This window comes from Hetaerina americana, unplaced genomic scaffold (assembly GCF_022747635.1).
Source record: "Hetaerina americana unplaced genomic scaffold, ioHetAmer1.1.p SCAF_4, whole genome shotgun sequence".
NCBI lineage: Eukaryota > Metazoa > Arthropoda > Insecta > Odonata > Calopterygidae > Hetaerina > Hetaerina americana.
This window is the reverse complement of record NW_027286985.1, coordinates 18197156-18216047: the sequence shown is the minus strand read 5'-3', so window position 1 is coordinate 18216047 and position 18892 is coordinate 18197156. Positions and strand designations below refer to the sequence as shown.

The following is an 18892-nucleotide window of genomic DNA, read 5'->3' as shown; positions in this document are numbered from 1 at the left end:
TGAAGAAGATCACATGATTTAATCTATAATTTTGCTTCATTAATGGCAAGAGTTGAAAATAAAATAATAAGATACCAGAAGGTGGTGGTGCTTATAAACTATACCATTATTATTTACAAATCATTTGAAAGATAGGAAGGAAGAGATGCTCGGGATAAATCCAATCCTTTTGTATGAAAGAGAAGAGAAGGGTATAGATCTCTGTCATATTTTTGTAGAATAACCTTAGCTCCAAAACGTTAACTTATTTTACCTTGAAATTATAACAATGATTAACAAGCAGTCATTAATGATCAGTGAAATAACGAAAATATCCTTGTACTCGTGGTCATTGAACAACTTAAAAAACATCCTGATATGTTGCTCTTCATGTCACTTCAGAATTTCATGTGTTAAATCAATTCGCATAAGTAAATGACTTGTTTAAAAATAACACACACACACATACTAATATATATATATATGTATATATACACACACTCACACACACACATTCAAACACAAAATCCCGCCATATGGATAACAAATATTCATTCACATGGAAATAGATATAAGGAAAATGGGTAGGAACATGTAGAAAGGACGAACACTGGGGTGGTGAGGAAGGTGAAATCGAACATATCCTAAACAAAAAATATTTCCTTGACTGGGATTTGAACACCGGATCTTTCCACTTGCTGGGCGGATGCTCTAACCACTTGAGCTATCAAGGAAAAGTAATTTACGTTGAGATCTGTGGGTCTTATATGTCACCAAGTGTCCTGATTCTTTGGCCAAGAGATGGCATCAGGGGGCCCACCAAAGGAGAAATAGACAACACACAAGAGGGAAGGATAGTGGATTAGCAATCATAGAGCATCATAAAGGATAGGAATAGTGCCTTTCATTACACCATAGCCAGAAGAAAGAGATGAGCCACTTTGGCCAAATACACATTCAAACACGAAATCCCACCAAGAATTCCTGTTTGTTCATCAGAATCTGAAAAGCACTTTTTATTTTTGTGAGAATTACGCTCTTCCTCCAACATGAATGCATGCATTCATCCAAATAATGTTTTATACAGCATAGTAAATTTTACTCTGCTTCACTGAAACCAGCATCTCAAAAATTCAATTTTTATATTTTGGCCAAATACTGGAAATTTTAAAATTTGCATCTACTGTTACTTTGAAGAAGACATTTGATTGCTTGAATTATGTATACGTAATTTTAAAGGGACATTTTTTTTAATATCACTAAGTTAAAAGGGCATTATATAACCTCTGTGCAGCTATGATTGATAGTTTCATGTGTATAATGTACATAACTACCTATGATATAAAGTGTCAACGTACTTCAAAATAATTTTAATGTATTGCGTAGATACTGACCGGTACAATATTTTCATGATGAATTTCAATAATTGTTTTCAGTCCTTACTTATCAGCTGACATGAGGAAGATGGCTTTTGCTTTTAACACCACAGTACCTGCTCTTGAGGACGAGCTGATGCAATTAATACTGGAAGGTCAGATACAGGCCAGAATTGATTCGCATAATAAGGTCAGTAAAACAACCTATTTGTAGTAATAAGATGGAAGAAAATAATGCCCAAGCATAAATTACATACTTAAGCTTCATCCGTAGACATGAAATTTTCTTTGTTGACAATTGTGGCTCAGTGACTCATTTCTTCTTAACAAGAGATCTTCTGGCAATGATCACCTTAGATAATCATCAATGGGGTTTATGGTATCATGGTGAAACCAATCCCTTTTTTGGTACAACTGAGGAAAAAGTGTTAAAAGAAATGTTTATTGTAATGAGTTTGAGAAAGTTATGCTTACCGCTGCGAAGATTACTTTACATATGTGCTTCATAATTTGGACCTAAATAGACGATGTATTTTGCTTAAAAACCATCAAAACCTTGTTAGAAAGTTTTATGCTTACAATTAGTGGTGTTACTGGTCAATGCACCGTATCGTCCCTGGGACACCTGATATTTCTATCCCAGTTAAGTTAAAGGATTTGTACACCAAAAACTCTTGTGTGGCTTTATTAATATGTCACAGCTTTAAATTTTTCTTTTAATTTTGACCTGCAGATTTTAGGTATCATAATTTTAGTCATGGCTGGATTTTTTAGTGTTCTTAAAGTTACGTGTGATGAATTTCCTTTGATTTACTTTACCTTCAAGATTTGAAAAATAATAGTCTTGTCATTTTCAATTAAGTTTGGCAAAAGTGATAACAACGGATTTGAAAATATGAGCTTGAAAAAACAATTGCTTTACTTGGAAATAAATTTTTAAAATCTAAGGCCAATACCACATGGCACTCGAAAAGGAGGTTAGTTATCACAAGGGTAAAAGAATTAATAAATGTCCTGGACATTGAATCCAGTGTCAGCAGTAATTTTGACCACTCAGGCTTTATTTGGTGATGTCTGATGTGGGTGACAAGATTCATTTTTGAATCTCTATTTTAATTGCATTTATGTGGAGAAATCGAAATACATATTAATATGTCATTGCATAATACTTGGGTCATCGCAACATTTTGCATGAAATGGATCTTTTGGGCTGTTGTTGCCTGTAATATGCCTAATGTGGGCCTACTCATGAGTTGAGCACAATGTAATTCATTTAATTTGAAGCAAGAAAACATATTTTATAAGTATTTATATATTTATTATTTGGTATTCTACTTGCTAGGATAGGTTTTGGATGGACACAGCCTATACAATTTCTCCTAACCCAAAACACAACCTGAAAGCAGGTGCTTTAGTAAGCCCCCCTTCAATGCTACATACTTCTTTACTTCCTTTATTCCACCTAACATGCCTATCCTATTCCATTCCAAAAAGTGTTCAACACTTTACTCATTTAAACATCCCACTGCCAAGCAATATGCTTTACATCCATTTTTCCTGCCTCCTTATAATTTCTCCCCACAATCCTCTCCTCCCCTGCCATACCCAGCACTTCCTCATTTGCTTTCCTCCCTGTCCACTGCACCTTCTCCATTGTTATTTCTACCCACATTTCAAAAGCCTCCAATCTATATCTATCATCCTGCTTCAGTGGCCATGTTTCCTCGACATATATAACTACTCAGCTTATTTAAGTTTTGACAAGCCTTTTCTTAACATCCTTACTCAAATGTGGCTGTCATCAATTCTCTCCTCCTTGTGGAAGCTTCTTTGCCTTACATATTGCTTCTCCTTATGTCCCTTCTGCCCTTGTCCCGTCCCTTCTAAGGTATGTATTTATTTCAATGCTATTGAAATTGAAAAATATTTTCTTCGCGATATCATTTTGAATTGTAGTCACAATAGTAATGTTAATTTTTAAACATTTCACTATAAAACTCCCTCCTGTGGACTACAGCCTTGACATGGTGGAAGGGACTGTGCATTCCGATGGCCCCTAGAGCTGTGCAGGCGGGAGCAATGACAATTGCTCCTGGTAGGTTCACCCATGCCAGATAGGTCAAAGATTAGGAGCCAGACAAAAGGTAGACTGGGCAGTGTCCATTTCTCAGTGAGGCGGCTGCAAAAAACATCTGACCCCATTACAGCCATGGCGGCCATTACAGTAATATTTATACTTCACTGGCAGTATTTAAAATAGAAAATAAATATTTAAAGACTTGCTATAAAAAGCTGAGAAGTCATATTTTTTATACGAAAAATAATACACAAGATGCAATAAAAAATTAATGATTTATAGTGATTTAAACAATAGCTTACGTTTTAGCCGATATATTGGCTTTCTGCCCTTTCATCCTGTGATGCAAAAGCCGATATATTGGCCCACCGAACTGAAAGGATTAATTAATTATTCACCCATGTATTTCTTTGCTACAGGAGAAAATACTTACATGTTTACTGATGTAAATTTATCAGTGGCTGTTTGATTAAATCTGGAATAAGAGGTAGTAAAAATGGTTATACAAGACCTTAAAATTGACATTATATCCTTGGAAATCTGGAATCAATAGTCTTTTAATTGGTGGCCTGTCTGAATTGTCTGTTGTACTTAGATTTCCAGGTTTCCCCTTCTCCTATCAAAAATTATTACAGTTTTGAAAGAATCTGTTCTTTGTGCACCCCAGTAAGAGTACTGTCACATGATAAAATACTTTCATTTAAAAGAATTATATATGATTTTTGGTACTTTAAGTTGGATATTACATCTTCAAATGTTTTTATTTGTGAAAACAGCCTTAATATAAATATTGGTTCTGGAACCATTGCTTTTTGTTTCAATAATGGTTGAGGTACTTCTATCAAGAATTGGTGAAACTGAGAACTGAACCAGCCCTACAGAGCTTTTCACTAAACATACTTGATTTTCTGTTTTCCCAATAATTGAATTGTGAATTGGTTGTATCAATGTTTTTGGTAGCCTTGGGCGAGAAAGAGTAGGGAGGTGCTTACAAGTGTGTCCTTGTCATATCTGCATGCAAAATACATATGAGCCTGTGTAATTCAACCACTTTGTTTTGGTGCCCATGGAATGCAGAAACGAGTTGAATGATAGAATTTTAGTTGCCTAAATTATTGCTGCCTCAAACTCAGTAATACATTATCGTTTGTGTGATTTGGAGTGCCTATGTATGTGTAAGAATTTATTGAAAACATGATATAAGTAATGGTAATATATTTCTTTATACCTTGTGTACATTAACTTGAAGAATAAGAAAATTATTGTTGTTATGGAAATGGACGGCACCACCTTTTGGAATATTACATGAGCCCATTAATGCCAGATTTTTTTTTATTTTTGTTGTCTATCACATAATAGACTACTGTTTTTATAAAATTTATTACTTATAAAAATTCATTTCTTATTAAGTTCTGTAGTCAAGTGCTAGACTGATACCTGCTCTGGTAAACTGTGTATACTGTTTTTGTTCCCACACGTAGGATGTTGTTAGTTAATGCATGAATAAAAAAGTGTCTCTTGCTCTTTACACCTCATTTAATGCTAAATTTAACAGCACACTAAAAAGGAGTGAATGCCATCCTCTAATATAGTCACTAAAATATGTGAGAGTTGTCCAATAAAGAATAATCATATTTTTTTAAAAAAAACTTAGCTTTGCTCATCCTCCAAATGTTAATGGTCCATCTCAAAGTAGTCCAGATTAGATGGATCGCACCTGTCTTACCTGTTTTCCAGTCTTTAAAGATATACTTTAAGTTATTTTCCTTCAACATTGCTTCATCAGTCTTCACCTGTGTTTTTATGATGAAAAACATTTTCCAATGAGCTGTTTGTTTACAATGAGGAACAAGAAAAGGGCACATGGGGTGAGGACTATAGGTACGATAAAGAACATACTTCAAATTTATTTTTTGCAAGGTAATTAGTCACAGCAGTTGCAATTGATATGGTATTTTAGAATTTTCAGTATATCTCTATTGTGTATTCCATTTACAGCCATGTGTGGTGGTACCACATTCTGATACATCAGTTCGTTACTATAAAAAAATTAGGTGGTATTATCTTTCCCCACAGAAGTCATCACTTCTTTCCTCACACATCTTTTCTTTTGTGTTGGTGATACCAGAAATTTCCAAATAATGCTTTGCTGTTTGTTCTCAAGATCAAAAGTATATAACCAAGTTTCCAGTGAGGGAACCTACAAAAGAAACACTTTGTCTCACTCAAACATCAACTTCAATAGTGAAAGAACCTGCATGCAAACTTCTTCTTTTTAAGATAATAACAGTCTTGAATCCATCTGTCGAACGTGTATTGGGTGCAGTTATTCTTTGCCACACTTGGTTGGAAGAAATTTCAATATATCCATTAGGGGACTTAAAGTTATTTAACAATTTCCTCTCATAATGGCAGCAATGTCTTATAATTAACTTCAGTAAGTGCAGTGACTGGAGTTCAGGGTTCGCATTCCTTAGAAATTGTTTGTCTCCCCTCTTTTAAGAAATTTAAACCTATCTTCTTGCTGTGCCATATGAATGAACGCACTCTCCCTAAACTTCCTGTAGCTTCATTTAGGCCTTGACTGATGACTTTTGGTACAGCGTATCACTAGTTGTGGGTTTCCTTAGTCATTGCCAGAGGTGAACTGAACATCAACAGTTGCATGTCAGCATCAACATGCAGCAGTTACCGTTGATTCAATACTGAAGTCAAAACAATTAAATTTGTAGTGCACATTACTTACACATTATTATTAGGTAATCTACCGGTTAAGGTAGGTTTTTGGATGGATATAATTACTTACACATTAAGCAAACATTTAATGAAATGAAATGTCTACACCAAATGAAATTAAATGTCTACACTAAATTATGCAAATAAAAAAGTTTATGATCACCTTATTGAACAGCTTTCATGTCAACGTCACAGCTACAACTTTGAGTAAAAAGAGTTTTCATTGATTGTTTCACATTCACAAAAATGTTTTTTCATTGATTTGTTTTCCAATAAATTGCTTCCAAAATAAATGCTGTTGTATTTCACTTTTGTGGTCACCAGTATTAATTCTCTATGTTTCAGATATTGTATGCTAAGGATGTTGACCAAAGGAGTACCACTTTTGAACGCTCACTGGCTGTTGGACGGGAGTATCAGAGGCGCTCTCGCATGCTCATTCTGCGAGCTGCCATGTTGCAACATCAAATTCATGTCAAAGTAAGCACCCAAGGCCATGGGGAAAAGCAGTGATATAAAATTTTACATCCAAAAATACTTAAAAAAATTGGTCATATATTGCTTTTTCTTATTTTGTCCATAGTTGCAATATATCTATTACCCATTAATGTATGTAACTTGAGAGTAAAAATGTGAAATATTTATGGATCTTAATATTTTTTATTAGACATTTTTATACTGCTTGTTTGGCTTGTACTTATGTAAAATATGATAATTTTTGTTCGTTTAATTTACAATGTAGAATTTACATAGTAACTATTTCCTTTATACCCAGATGTGGGTAATGTATATAGTGGCATATAAAATTCCCAACATCCTATCCTGAGTCACTGAAATGGATGCAAAGTATTAATGTACATAATAGGTGAAATTATTTTCATTAGCAACTGAATAGACTTTCTGTGTTGATAACTAGCTTCTTTGTTTTATGGTTAGAAAAATAATAGAATCCCAGTTAGGAAGATTTTAAAGTTTTGGATTGAATTTTTGGAAATTATGTTGTTGTAGCTGCACATATTAATAGAATAATATGTTGACTCATTAATCTCTCCATAGTATAGATTAAGCCGATCAAATGGTGTGTATCTCTGGTTTAATTGTGTTCCCCAATGCATCGCATAACCAGCAAACTATTTTTTAATTCAAATGTAATCGGAATTGAAATAAGAATTTTTATGAGTATTTTATAGGCTTATTATCCATGTTTAAAATACTCATGTTCTTATCTGATTGAATCTTAATTTGACCATGGGTGTTGATTACAAGGAACACAGGGTTGTGCGTGTGTATATAATTATATATTTCTAAAATTATCATTGTTCCAAATGTTGTCATTTTAATTTGGCTAGAGGAAATTATTTCAATTGCTAATTCTTTAATGAACATAAAATATTTTGTGTGTGCCATAGGCCCTTGTGCATAATGGCAGCACTCGTATTTCAGAAGGAGCAGCTGTGAAAGAAACTTGTCGCATCGGATGAGTCCTTTTTTTTTGAAAAAGGTGAAATCTACAGGGATAATACACACAGACATGTTAGTATGCATTGCTTGATGATGTTGCTAATGCCAATCTATGCATTTTTCATAAGTTGCACTGTGCAATTCCAAATATTTTGGAGATTTTGATGAAATACCTTGAAAGAAAGAGGAGTCATCTTTGCATTCATTCAGTAATGTTATGGGAATGTAAATATGCATTGCACTTTAGAGGCACATACCCTTTCATCACATTAATTTCTCTACCCTAAAATCTGCAGCATAGCTCTTAGTAGTCAAAGAGTTAGTTATATTTATGAAGGAGAGTTTATTATTTTCACCAACAGGATAGTGTCACTGGCTAAAGTTGGAATGGCTAAATTATTCATTTAGTCTTGTTTACCCATTCATCTTTGAGTTATTTGGATGTACAATAATTTTCCTTGTACAATAGAGCCCTTGCCGAATTGAATCATCGCTACTTTTCAATGACCTCAGGTTTTACCTATCAAATTTAGCTATGCATTCAGTGGCAATGAATTTTAACTTGGGTGTGTTCATAGTTTGTTGGTCTCTTTTCATTAAACAAAAATATTTGGAGATACCAATCTCTTTCCCATTTGGGTTACTTGGTCCCTTTTTCCTCAAAGTGAGTGTTGGGCCTCAGAGGTATAAGTCTGGGGAATAAATACCACATGGTTCATAAATATGTTCTTCAGGCAGGATTACAACTTTTTAAATGAATTATGATACTTAATAGATCACCTCATAAACCTATATTTCATTTTATTTACATATAATGGTTCTTAAATTAATGGAAAGGTAAATTTGTAAAACAACATCAGTTATGCATTGAAAATTGGATATGAAACTTATTTCATCAAAATATTTCAAAAAAATGTGTAATTATGGCCAAATTTAGATGATTGTTTAAAAACAGCATAGGATTCCTTGTGTTCACCTTATTTCATGGTTAATCAATAGCAGTTTATGAGTTAAAATAAGTATTGTAACCAGATTATTGTGGAGATTTCCATTTCATCCTAGTTCAATGACGTGGAGGAAACAGAAAATAATATTGCTATAGACTACAATAGCATGTAAGTTATTCTTAGGTTTTGATTACTAAGAAATATGCGTGAAAAACTATGTAATACACATCAAAGATATCTTTTAAAAATGTATATCAGACATTTACTTCATTTTAAGTGTAGTTGGTGGGTACGAATGTGCTCTCACTTAATCAAGAATGAACAATATTAAATGAACATTTGATATCATGTTTGCGTACCAATATCAAGTGTATACCTTCATCCATCATGTCATAATTCAGTGATTTAAGTTCTGCATGTTTTATTATTGAGGTATTTATACATTATTTGCCAACCCTCCTGGAACTTAATGGGATTTAATGTAGGTACTTCAATTTGTCAATGGGGATTTTAGTGTCTAAAATTGTGCATCACAATTACATTCATCCCGCAAGCTTTTGAACGACCTATCAGAATTGGCTTCCTCAAACTTGATGTAAATGATTACTGCTTGATATGCTTTTGGCATATTGAATAAGTATCCATTAATTTTCATTTTTCAATGATAATATATTTTCTTGGAAGTGAGTCCAAGATCAATCAATCAGGAAGACAAATACAGTAGACATCATGAAAAGAGTTTCGAAATTCCAAGTTAGAAAAGAAGGATAACTCCTCAGTTCATTTTGGTAATTTTGTAAATGATTATACTTAATAATGAATAGATATACTGTTAACATCCCTCCCTAAAATGCAATAGCTTAGAAAACTTCAACTTCGTGAATTTAATATCAAAGTTCATCACATTCAAGAAAATGTCTGATTTCTAAGTGTGCATAATAGTAAATATTATTTTTTAATGAGACTTTTAAAGGAATTTAACATTAATAAATTTCTCCATACGTAGTTATGTATATGAAATAATGATTCTACATTAGCATTTTAAATTAGTGAAGGTGTTACCTCAGCTATAATTCTTGGAGACATATAGACGAGCTAGTCTATGGCTGACTCTAAGTTTGAACTATGTATGTTTGTACCTATTGCATTTGATTTTCTAAATCATAGAAGTCAAGATATCTTTTCAGATGCAACTCATTCAAAAATGCATACATTCCTCCACCTAAAAAGCACAAAAACTGCATGATTTGTCATATGGAATCTATAATGTACAAAATGAAAATGCATTTTCTCTGATGTGTGAATTGATTTTTTTTTTAATTTCTTAGTCTCAGTAAAAATACATGGAGGAAATAGAATGGAAAAGCGTGAGGATAATTTAGAAAAATGACAGAATTGAACTGAAAGAATATTAAGGATAATTGAATTACTAAAGAAATTATTCATGCAACTGCCAAACTTCATATTTATGCAGGCAATACCTGAAAGAATTTATGCTGTTGTTTTATTCCTCTAAGTAGAATATCAAGAAAAACTCATCTATTACTGATCTGCCAATATTAAATTTTGGTTCTCTCAGCCTAGAGGCATAGCACTTGTTCAGGTCAGGTATTTTTTAAATATGGGATTAATCATGCATTTTTGAAGTCTAGCCAGGGATGTTTATTGTATATGGGACAGTGTTTTTAGCAGCTAAGAGAACTGGGTTATAAAAGTTTAAAAAATTCAGCGACTTCAGAATAAAAACATGCCATCTCAAAGTTTGTGTGTCGGCTAACTACAGAATGTTATTGATACTGTTCTTTTAAAGGCAGCATCAAACTGAACAGCATCTTATTTCTTAGCTTTGTATAAAAGAGAGATACCCTGACACCTCAAAATACATTAAAATATTCTTTAATTCTGTATAATTTCACCTCCCTTCATTCCTTCGAATAAGCCTATACTTTTCCTCCCTTGCCCGCCTAACGTTTTTTCTTTGTCTTTAACATTTCAAAATGACATGATCTCAATCTAAATTTCCTGCCTTCTTTGGATTTATCTCTCCAAATTATCATCTATGCACCCCTGCCATGTCAAGTGCTTCTTTGTTTGATTTCCTATCCCTCCAAATTTTATTTTCCATTCTTCTCTAAAGCAACATCTCAAAATCGTCCAATCTACACTTATCATTATGCTTCCATGACCATGTTTCTATAACTTAAAAAGTACCACAACATATCTAAGTTTTAAAATGCCTTTTCTTAGCATCCTCATTCGATGTCTCTGTCATTAAGTCCAGACTACTTTGACCATCTAGGTCTGCAGCACTGCCAAGATAGTCGAACTGCTCCATCTTCTTTAGTTTTTGTCCTCCTAATTGAATGTTTATCTTAGCCTTCTTTCTCAGAAACCACATAACCTTTGTTTTATTTACTTTGATTCCCATCTCATACCTCATTTTGATTTTCTAATGTGCTCACCAATACTTGTAACTCATTGGATGATTGGCCAACTGAAGCTTGATCATTCTCAAACCTGATTTTTCCAAACCAGTTTTTTTCCTATTTCCTGTTCTTCTTGTTCCTCTTTTGCCATTTCCCAAATATGAATGGAAAAGTTTGGATAATTATGCCAACCCATCTTTACCCCTCTTCCTACCACAACCAATCCCAAATCTCTATCTGCCACTTGCACCCGAGCAGTTTGGCTCATATACAGGCTCCAATCTACTCCAATTTTTTGCAATAAATTCATTAATTCTGCCTTATTTATCCTGTAGAATGTCTTCTTGAAATCCACTAAACAAGCAAATACATCCTGATTGTACTCTGGTGCTTCTTTATGACCTGATTACTGCTTTGGCATCACGTATGTGATGTCAAATGCTTCGCTGGCTATGGTAATGGCGAGTAACGTCCTCATCTGCCAACCCAGATGTTGCAGGTTCAATTACTGCCTAGGTAGTTTTTCCTACACCCAGGGCTTGGGTGTAAGTAATTGTCAAATTGTTATATCAATGTTCAAAGTCCGATGTAAAGGTTGAAGTGCTGTTTTTGGACTAATGCAAAATAAGAAATAAATATATGCTTCTCCCTTTCCTGAACCCAAACTGGCAATCCCATAAGTCATCATTTGCTCTCCCCTTATTGATAATCTGTTAGACCACCTAAGCTGCATGCTAATTCAAATTTATTGTTCTGCAGTCCTCGAATATAGTTGCCTTGCACTTTTTTTCGATGGGAACTAACTCTAATTTGAAAAAATCTTCTGGACAAATTCCTCACACATAAAAGCTACTAATTAGTCCATATAAAATCATCCCCCAATTTCTTAAACGTTTATTAGTTTTTAGGGATGTTATCTATCCTCACAGCTCTTTTTGATTTCGAGTCCCTTGATACCTGTTCTACCTCACAATACAGTATACCTGGGCCTAAGCTAAGCTTGCTAGTCCTATATAATTACCTTAAAGATCCTTTCTCTCAATTTTTCTTGATTTAAGTAATAGTTTCCCTGCTATATCTTTATAGTAAGCTAGGCTTATCCCTTCTTACTTCCTGTTAGTGCATTTACCTTTTTTTATGGGCATGCATTTCTCTCTCTCTTTGTATTCTCTCCGTATCCTTGAGCTGTCTTCCTTGTGCTTCTTTTGCACCATCAGTTCCCTATTCAGTTCATGGGAACATGCATTAATGTGTCCTAGATGAAACCAGGCATACTGGAAATCTACATGAGTCATAAATGTCTTTCTCATGCATTATTCATATTATAACAACGGTATTGGTATCATTGGGAAGGAAATTTGTCTACCAATTTTTTAGGAAATACTTTGTATCACAGGAATTAAAAAAGATATGATGGAAAAATTATTTTTGATGAAAGACATTTTGGAAAATTTCAGTTTTTATCTTGAAAGATTTGGGGCATACCCAGCCAAGGGTGACATTTTATTGAATATGTACATTTACTCAATGGAAACAAAAGGACAAACCTTTGATGTTTTTTAATCAATTTTGGCTCAACATAACTCCTTAACCAAGGATTTATGGACACACTTGTATTACATAAGGAGAAAAAGTGCTACAAACTACAAAATCTGCCTCTATATCTGGCATTTATCATCACTCTTCTAATACCCTCTATAAAGTAAGGGAAGATATTTAGGGTTATGGTAATACGTATGAAAAGGATGATGCAAATGTAATGAAATATATATATACATGCAGACATTTTGGCAAGCATTTTGTTTAAGTCTTCATTGACTCAAATTGTAATAAGTAATAAGGGTTTGCTAAAAGCTAGGTGTTATGTACAATTAAGTGATATTAGGTGTATGATTAACTTTTTATTGTTACTTCTAATACATATGCGTGATAGCTAAATTCTTGTTTGATTAAAAAAGTTAAAGGAAAGCTATTTTTATGTAAAAAATTAAAATGAATATTGTTACAATTTTTTTTTCAAAGAAAAATTAGGCAAATATACATATTAATTATTTGAAATACATTTGCTGATAAACCACTGTATGATATTATAAAATAAGTAAATTATAAAAACTTAAATGATTATTGTCTTTCATTTCATTATATGTTTCTCTTTAATGCCTAGTTCTCCAAATAGCGATTGATGAAAACTAGTGCATTTAAGAATTATGCTTGCCTTTATAAGACAAATAAATTTTAATATGTTTCCACTCTTTTACAAAAATAATTTACTCGCATTCTTAACCTGATATAGGTGAATATTTATTTCTAAAAAAGTTAGTTGAGTAAATGGAGGTTGAAATTTAGATAGGCTATAATTTGCAATTATTGCATTTTCCTAGGGTAGTTAATTTTCCAAGATTGTTAGGGATAAAGAGGATATGAAGGCAAATGTATATCCCTATATTTTCACAAACTTAATTTTGAAAAGAGAAACCTTTGTAACAAATTATGATTTAAGTTGACCCTTAGGAAAAATAATATTATTAACCGAGCATACATTCTTAGCATCAAGGCTATTTGTGAAGCATAGTGAGATAATTCATTCATTCAATAATAATTATTTATTCTTTTTAATTTTCAAATTAGGGATGCTACATCAATAGAGATCAAGATGCCCTATCCATATCAGATTTGGCAAAATATTTGTATGGTAATATAACGATAAAACTAGTTAATTTTTAACCTCTATATATTGATGATGGTTTCGACATTGTCTTAATATCAAGGTGCCTTTTGGAAGTTTCATACTTTTCACTTTTACTATTTGAAAATCTCCTGATACTTCTGTTGGTCAAGCGTTAAAAATCATGGTTAGTACTCTGTGAAAACTGGCATGTCTTATAATAATGGAAATTAAATATTTTTACAAAGATCTCAAGGCACTGTCTTATATTCCAATATTTGGGTTGAAAATTGTCATGCCACAATTATCTTCAATTATTTAACTGTTGCCTCTCTTTAGATAACAAAAACTTAAATTTAGTCAAGGGTATTTTTTTTATTTCTTAAAACTCAAATATCTCTAATTACCCAGATTCAAATATCACATATATCTGGTGATGATGCTAAGGCTTTGCGTATCATTCAGACAATGGTGTTTAGGTTAATGGGTAAAAATTTTGATGAGTAAATATTGTGCCCTGGAATGCCCCAAAGTTTATGAAGATAGAATCTTACATAAATTATAAAGGACCATTAATGTTTCAGTGAGAAAAAAATCACTTTAAAATCCAGGATTATAATTCTAATCTTTTTATTATATTTTTATCATCTTCGTATAGAATCGCTAATGGATAATTGTGCCTGGAGCTTTGACATAAAATCTGAGTCGGACACCTGCTGCCCACCAATCCAATTATGGACAGTATAGAATTTTTTTATTTCAATACATTCTTATTTATTCTCGATCAGTTGTCTTCCTTCTTTTTTTTAAGTATGTTTGTGAAGGAATGGTTTCAAGCTCACCAAGGGATAGAGTCTGTTTATCATCCTGCACATATTTTTAATAGCACTGAGTGCACTAACCTTCGAGTGAAAGCAAAATAAGCATAGCTCTTCATAAGGCACCTATGGGTAGGACTGCTGTCTTTCTGTTCCTGGACCACTCTTCATATTTTACATCAGTGGTCTGTCGGTAAGGAAATTGTAAAATGTCATAGTTCTCAGACTTTTTTCTATCAATTTAAAAATATCTGATAATAATGTTTACTAATGGTTGACATCAAGAGAGAGATTGTGAAAAAAAAAGTTTCCTTGCGAATACTATTAGTATATTTTCCCATTAGGCTATGCACTATCATTGATATTGTGAAATTTAATAGAGCTCTTTATTTTGGCTAAAATATTAATTTTAATTGTTAGTATGTGTTTGTCCGTTTGGTTTGAGAAGATTGTAGTAATTTCTACCTCAGCTATAGTACAATTTTAAAAAGCTAAAAGTGTAGTTGTATTATCACTGGAATATTGCCACTATTCATAAAAAGTAATCTGTGTATTAGATGCAGATTTTGGATGCCCCTAAAAGCTATCATGTTCTCTACATGTTGCTTAGATTTCCTAAATGTTTGATTTATATTATTTTTGTCATTTCATCCACTTTCCATGTGCTTTCATGCTGTCTGAAAAGCCTCCATCTTCTCTGCACTACTGAATATTAATCAAATAAATATTCCTGAAAGTCCTATGCCATGCTATCATTTTTTTGTTCTTGGAGATGGCAGTAAGAAGTAACTAGAAAAGGATTAAAAAAGTTACTAATATAATTTCCAGTAAGCTTAAAATGAAGTTGTTTTAAATTAATATTGATGGAAAATAAAGATTCCATTAAAGGTTCAGTACAATGAAGGAAATATGTAATTAAGACCCACCATTTGCCTACACAAAAATGAGCCTTAGAGAGTTGATCTGCCTATTAAATCAGAAATAAAGTTTGGGATGGACCCTAACAAGCATTAGGAGTTACATATCATGTGGAATGCATTATTTACTTCCAGTTATTTGTTCCTTGTACCTGCCTTACTTTATCTAAAAAGTATATTCTCTTCCTTCCTCTTCCCTGTTCACCTAACTTTCTCCCTTCTATCATGGCCCTCATGATCCAACTACACCGTAATATTTCCTCCACCCACTTTGTCCACCTTCTTCAGACTTGACATAGCTGACACCACTCTGCCTAACATAATTCTTCTGAATCTTCCATGCCAACTTGTTAAAAGCCTCCATCAATAGGCATCCTCAACCAGGTTTTGGAACCATTGGCCCTGGACTCCATATTAGTCTTTACCAGTCCTGTCTTTGTGTTGCAAGATTTTCATCAAATTTCTTCTTCTTGCTATTGTTTTTTTTAGCAAACCATTCTCCTCCTCTCCACTTGGTCCATATCCTCTTAAGGTCTCCCAAATACTTAAACTTCTCCACCTCTCGTATATTCCTTCCTCTGGTGGTAAAGCTACACTTCAGTTCTCAAATGTAAAGCACTCAACAATAGCTGTTATCACAGCTCTAGAAGATAGGAGCCCCAAGCCTTTCCTCCACCTCATGGTTATACATGGGAAGAGGAATCTGATTTACTTAAATTTAGGATAGGAGAGGAAACTAAAAATGTTAATAATTTAAGATGAGTCAGTGCCATGTTGAAAATCATTATTGAAATAAAGATGAACAATTAGGAAAATAAGTCAGTTGATAAGAAAGTTACTAGTATTTGATACATTCAACAGATTCAGGTGAGATATAGTCTAGGTTCATCTTTTTAAGAAAAACAAATTTGCACTTTTTCACAGGTTTATTGATAACGTGCAATGTGTTTCGGTTCACAAAACCATCCTCTTGTACCTCTGTTTACCCAAGAATGGTTATGTGAACTGAAACACGTTATATTAGATGGTTAGTTTGTGATGATTCTTCATTCAAAGGAAGATCTTTTGCAAGAAAAGAATAAGATCAAGAAATAGTCGCTCTTGAATGTCCAAGTTCCTTGTTTACATCGTCATGTAATTCTTCTTCCCATGGTCTTGTTGAAGTTACATTCAAGTTTTTTTCGCCGTTAATTGCTTTGAAGAGTCAGAAGTGAGTTGCATGGTAGCTAGTGAACAAGTGTATTAGGCTGCAGACTAGAGGTCATGGTTTAGGATCAGCATGCTGTGTGCGTATTTGGTTGCTTGATTCTCCTGAGGACCTCAAGGAGATGTAGGGAAGGGAGTTGGCACCCCTACCCTGTTTTGTGAATTTCATGTACGAGGTGAGCTGTACCCTAACCTATCAAAGCAGCCTGCCTGGTGATTACTGTGGTTTTTTGAAGAGCTAAACTGCAGATATTGAAGGGATGTTGTCATGTTGCATGTTTTGGAGTGAGGGTCATAAATCTTTCAGCATTAGGTTGTGTCACTCTTTGGCCATATTCAGTGGATGAAGTGGGTACTCTATATGGACCATGATGAAGGTAGATTTTAAGTAGCATTCAATAAATTGTAGGACTGATGGATCAATGGATGTTTGAAGGGTAATCTGGAAATCATTTAGAATTCCTCTGAACCAACATGCGAGGATGGCTTTGTGGTTGTTTCTGTAAGCACACGTAGTAGTCATAAATAATATATGTACGTAGCATCATAAGGCTCATTTAATATGGAGTTTTTAGATGACAATTATAGGATTTTTACATTGGTTTGAATGGTGTTTCAAGTGGTATTTAGTAAAATCATTCCATTTAGACTCAATGAACTTGTACAACTTATGTAGTTCAAAAAAATAAAATGCAAGTCTCATGCCTGAATAGAAATATAAAAGTACATACACTTATTAAAATTGCTGTTGTGAAACTTTTTTGCATGGTAATTTTGAAAATGAGTGGCACACAATATTACCGTGGACAGAACCTAGCTGAACTAACTCAGCTGATGGAGTTTGGCATTGTGTATCCAATTACATATACTCTATGAAAATGATGAATTATGGCTTGATTTTTTTGAGAAAGAGGAGATACAGGATAGTTATTTCATCAGTGCTTTGGGTTTATGATTTTGAGTAACTCTTAAATGTATCTAAATAAATGTGCATGTATGTGTGTGTTTCTAGTCACTTCATATATACAAATTTTCCAAGGTAGCCCCTTCACATTTAAAAATTGCAATGCATATATGTGTTTATGATTTTGATGTCGGATTAACATTACTGAAAGAAATCTTCAAAGAAAAATTTAATTTATTTACTCTCTGCATTTGTTGACTGCAAAAATTTGTTTATTTTATTAATTTAATTTTCTCTGGATGGACCACATCCAAGTATTTTTTTCTTTCCAAAACCATTCAATTTGATATTGAGATGTGAAAGGGTTTCTCTTGCAAGCGAGCTGCATCAAGTGCTGTGGGTCTGACGTGATGTGATGACGGGTGCTGTACTGTCACCACCGCAGAGTCCTCAGCGTGACACTACAACAACCGGCGCCTGTGGTGGACACCATATTGTTGCGGATATGTCAGTTGCCCCTGGGAACAGCACCCTCCTGATGACTCCAAGAAACTGAGATTGTTAGCATTTGCATTGGAAGTGAAGATTGTGGTGATTCCTGCTTTTTCCTAGTGGTGGCCATCATGAAGAAAAAACTCAGTTATTCCTATGGGACTGTTAATTCAAGTACGAGGAGAAGCACAGTGGGTATATTGAGCTAATGAGATATTTTCATACATATGTGAAAAAGTTTGCTGAAACACAGAAACTTAACTATACCTACTATTAAATGACATTACTACCACTATCCTATTGGCTAAAATTGTCTTATGGAGCATTATAAGTGATAAAAAGCATTCTTAAGGAAATAAAGTCTACTATGCTAATGTAGATTGTTTCTTTGTATTTCTCATGGAAGCCTTCTCGTAAATCTCAGGAAATTGAATGTACAGAATTTCATTTTGGTTAATACAGGTTGTAATCTACCATCTTAGACTAGACGTTATGGTTTGATATAGTTGCTATTAATTGTTATTAATAATACATTTGTTTTCAATAAGTGATTTATTTCCAATATAGGGCATCTCGTTGGAAAATGCATAAATATGACCAAAAATTCCAAAAAGAGAAAACATATAATTGTCTAAGGAAAAGCATTCATTTAACTTTCTATTTAAGAGGAACATTTGAAACAATATGAAGGAAGCATTACATATGCATACAGGGGATGATTTCTGTTTAAATGGTAAATGATGTTTGCACAAGGATTAACATGTTTTGTCATGAATGTATTTGGAGGTATTTTAATCGTTTCCCTGCCTCATATTTGTTTCACTCTGAAAGTTTCTACTTTCTTAAATTCTTCATTCGTGGTTTGGGTATGTGTCAATTTGTTAGAAA

General features: G+C 33.4%; 1 protein-coding gene across 1 annotated transcript in view; it reads left to right on the top strand.

Annotated features, from left to right (window-relative positions):
- The window catches only part of CSN1b (COP9 signalosome subunit 1b), a 36395-nt gene extending 18028 nt beyond the window's left edge, over positions 1 to 18367 (top strand). The window contains exons 10-12 of the mRNA XM_071589754.1: positions 1416 to 1545; positions 6514 to 6648; positions 17958 to 18367. Coding sequence (XP_071445855.1) covers positions 1416 to 1545; positions 6514 to 6648; positions 17958 to 18068 — 376 coding nt within the window. The 3' untranslated portion in view covers positions 18069 to 18367. The remainder of the gene's footprint in view (positions 1 to 1415; positions 1546 to 6513; positions 6649 to 17957) is intronic.
- Positions 18368 to 18892: the final 525 nt, after the last annotated feature.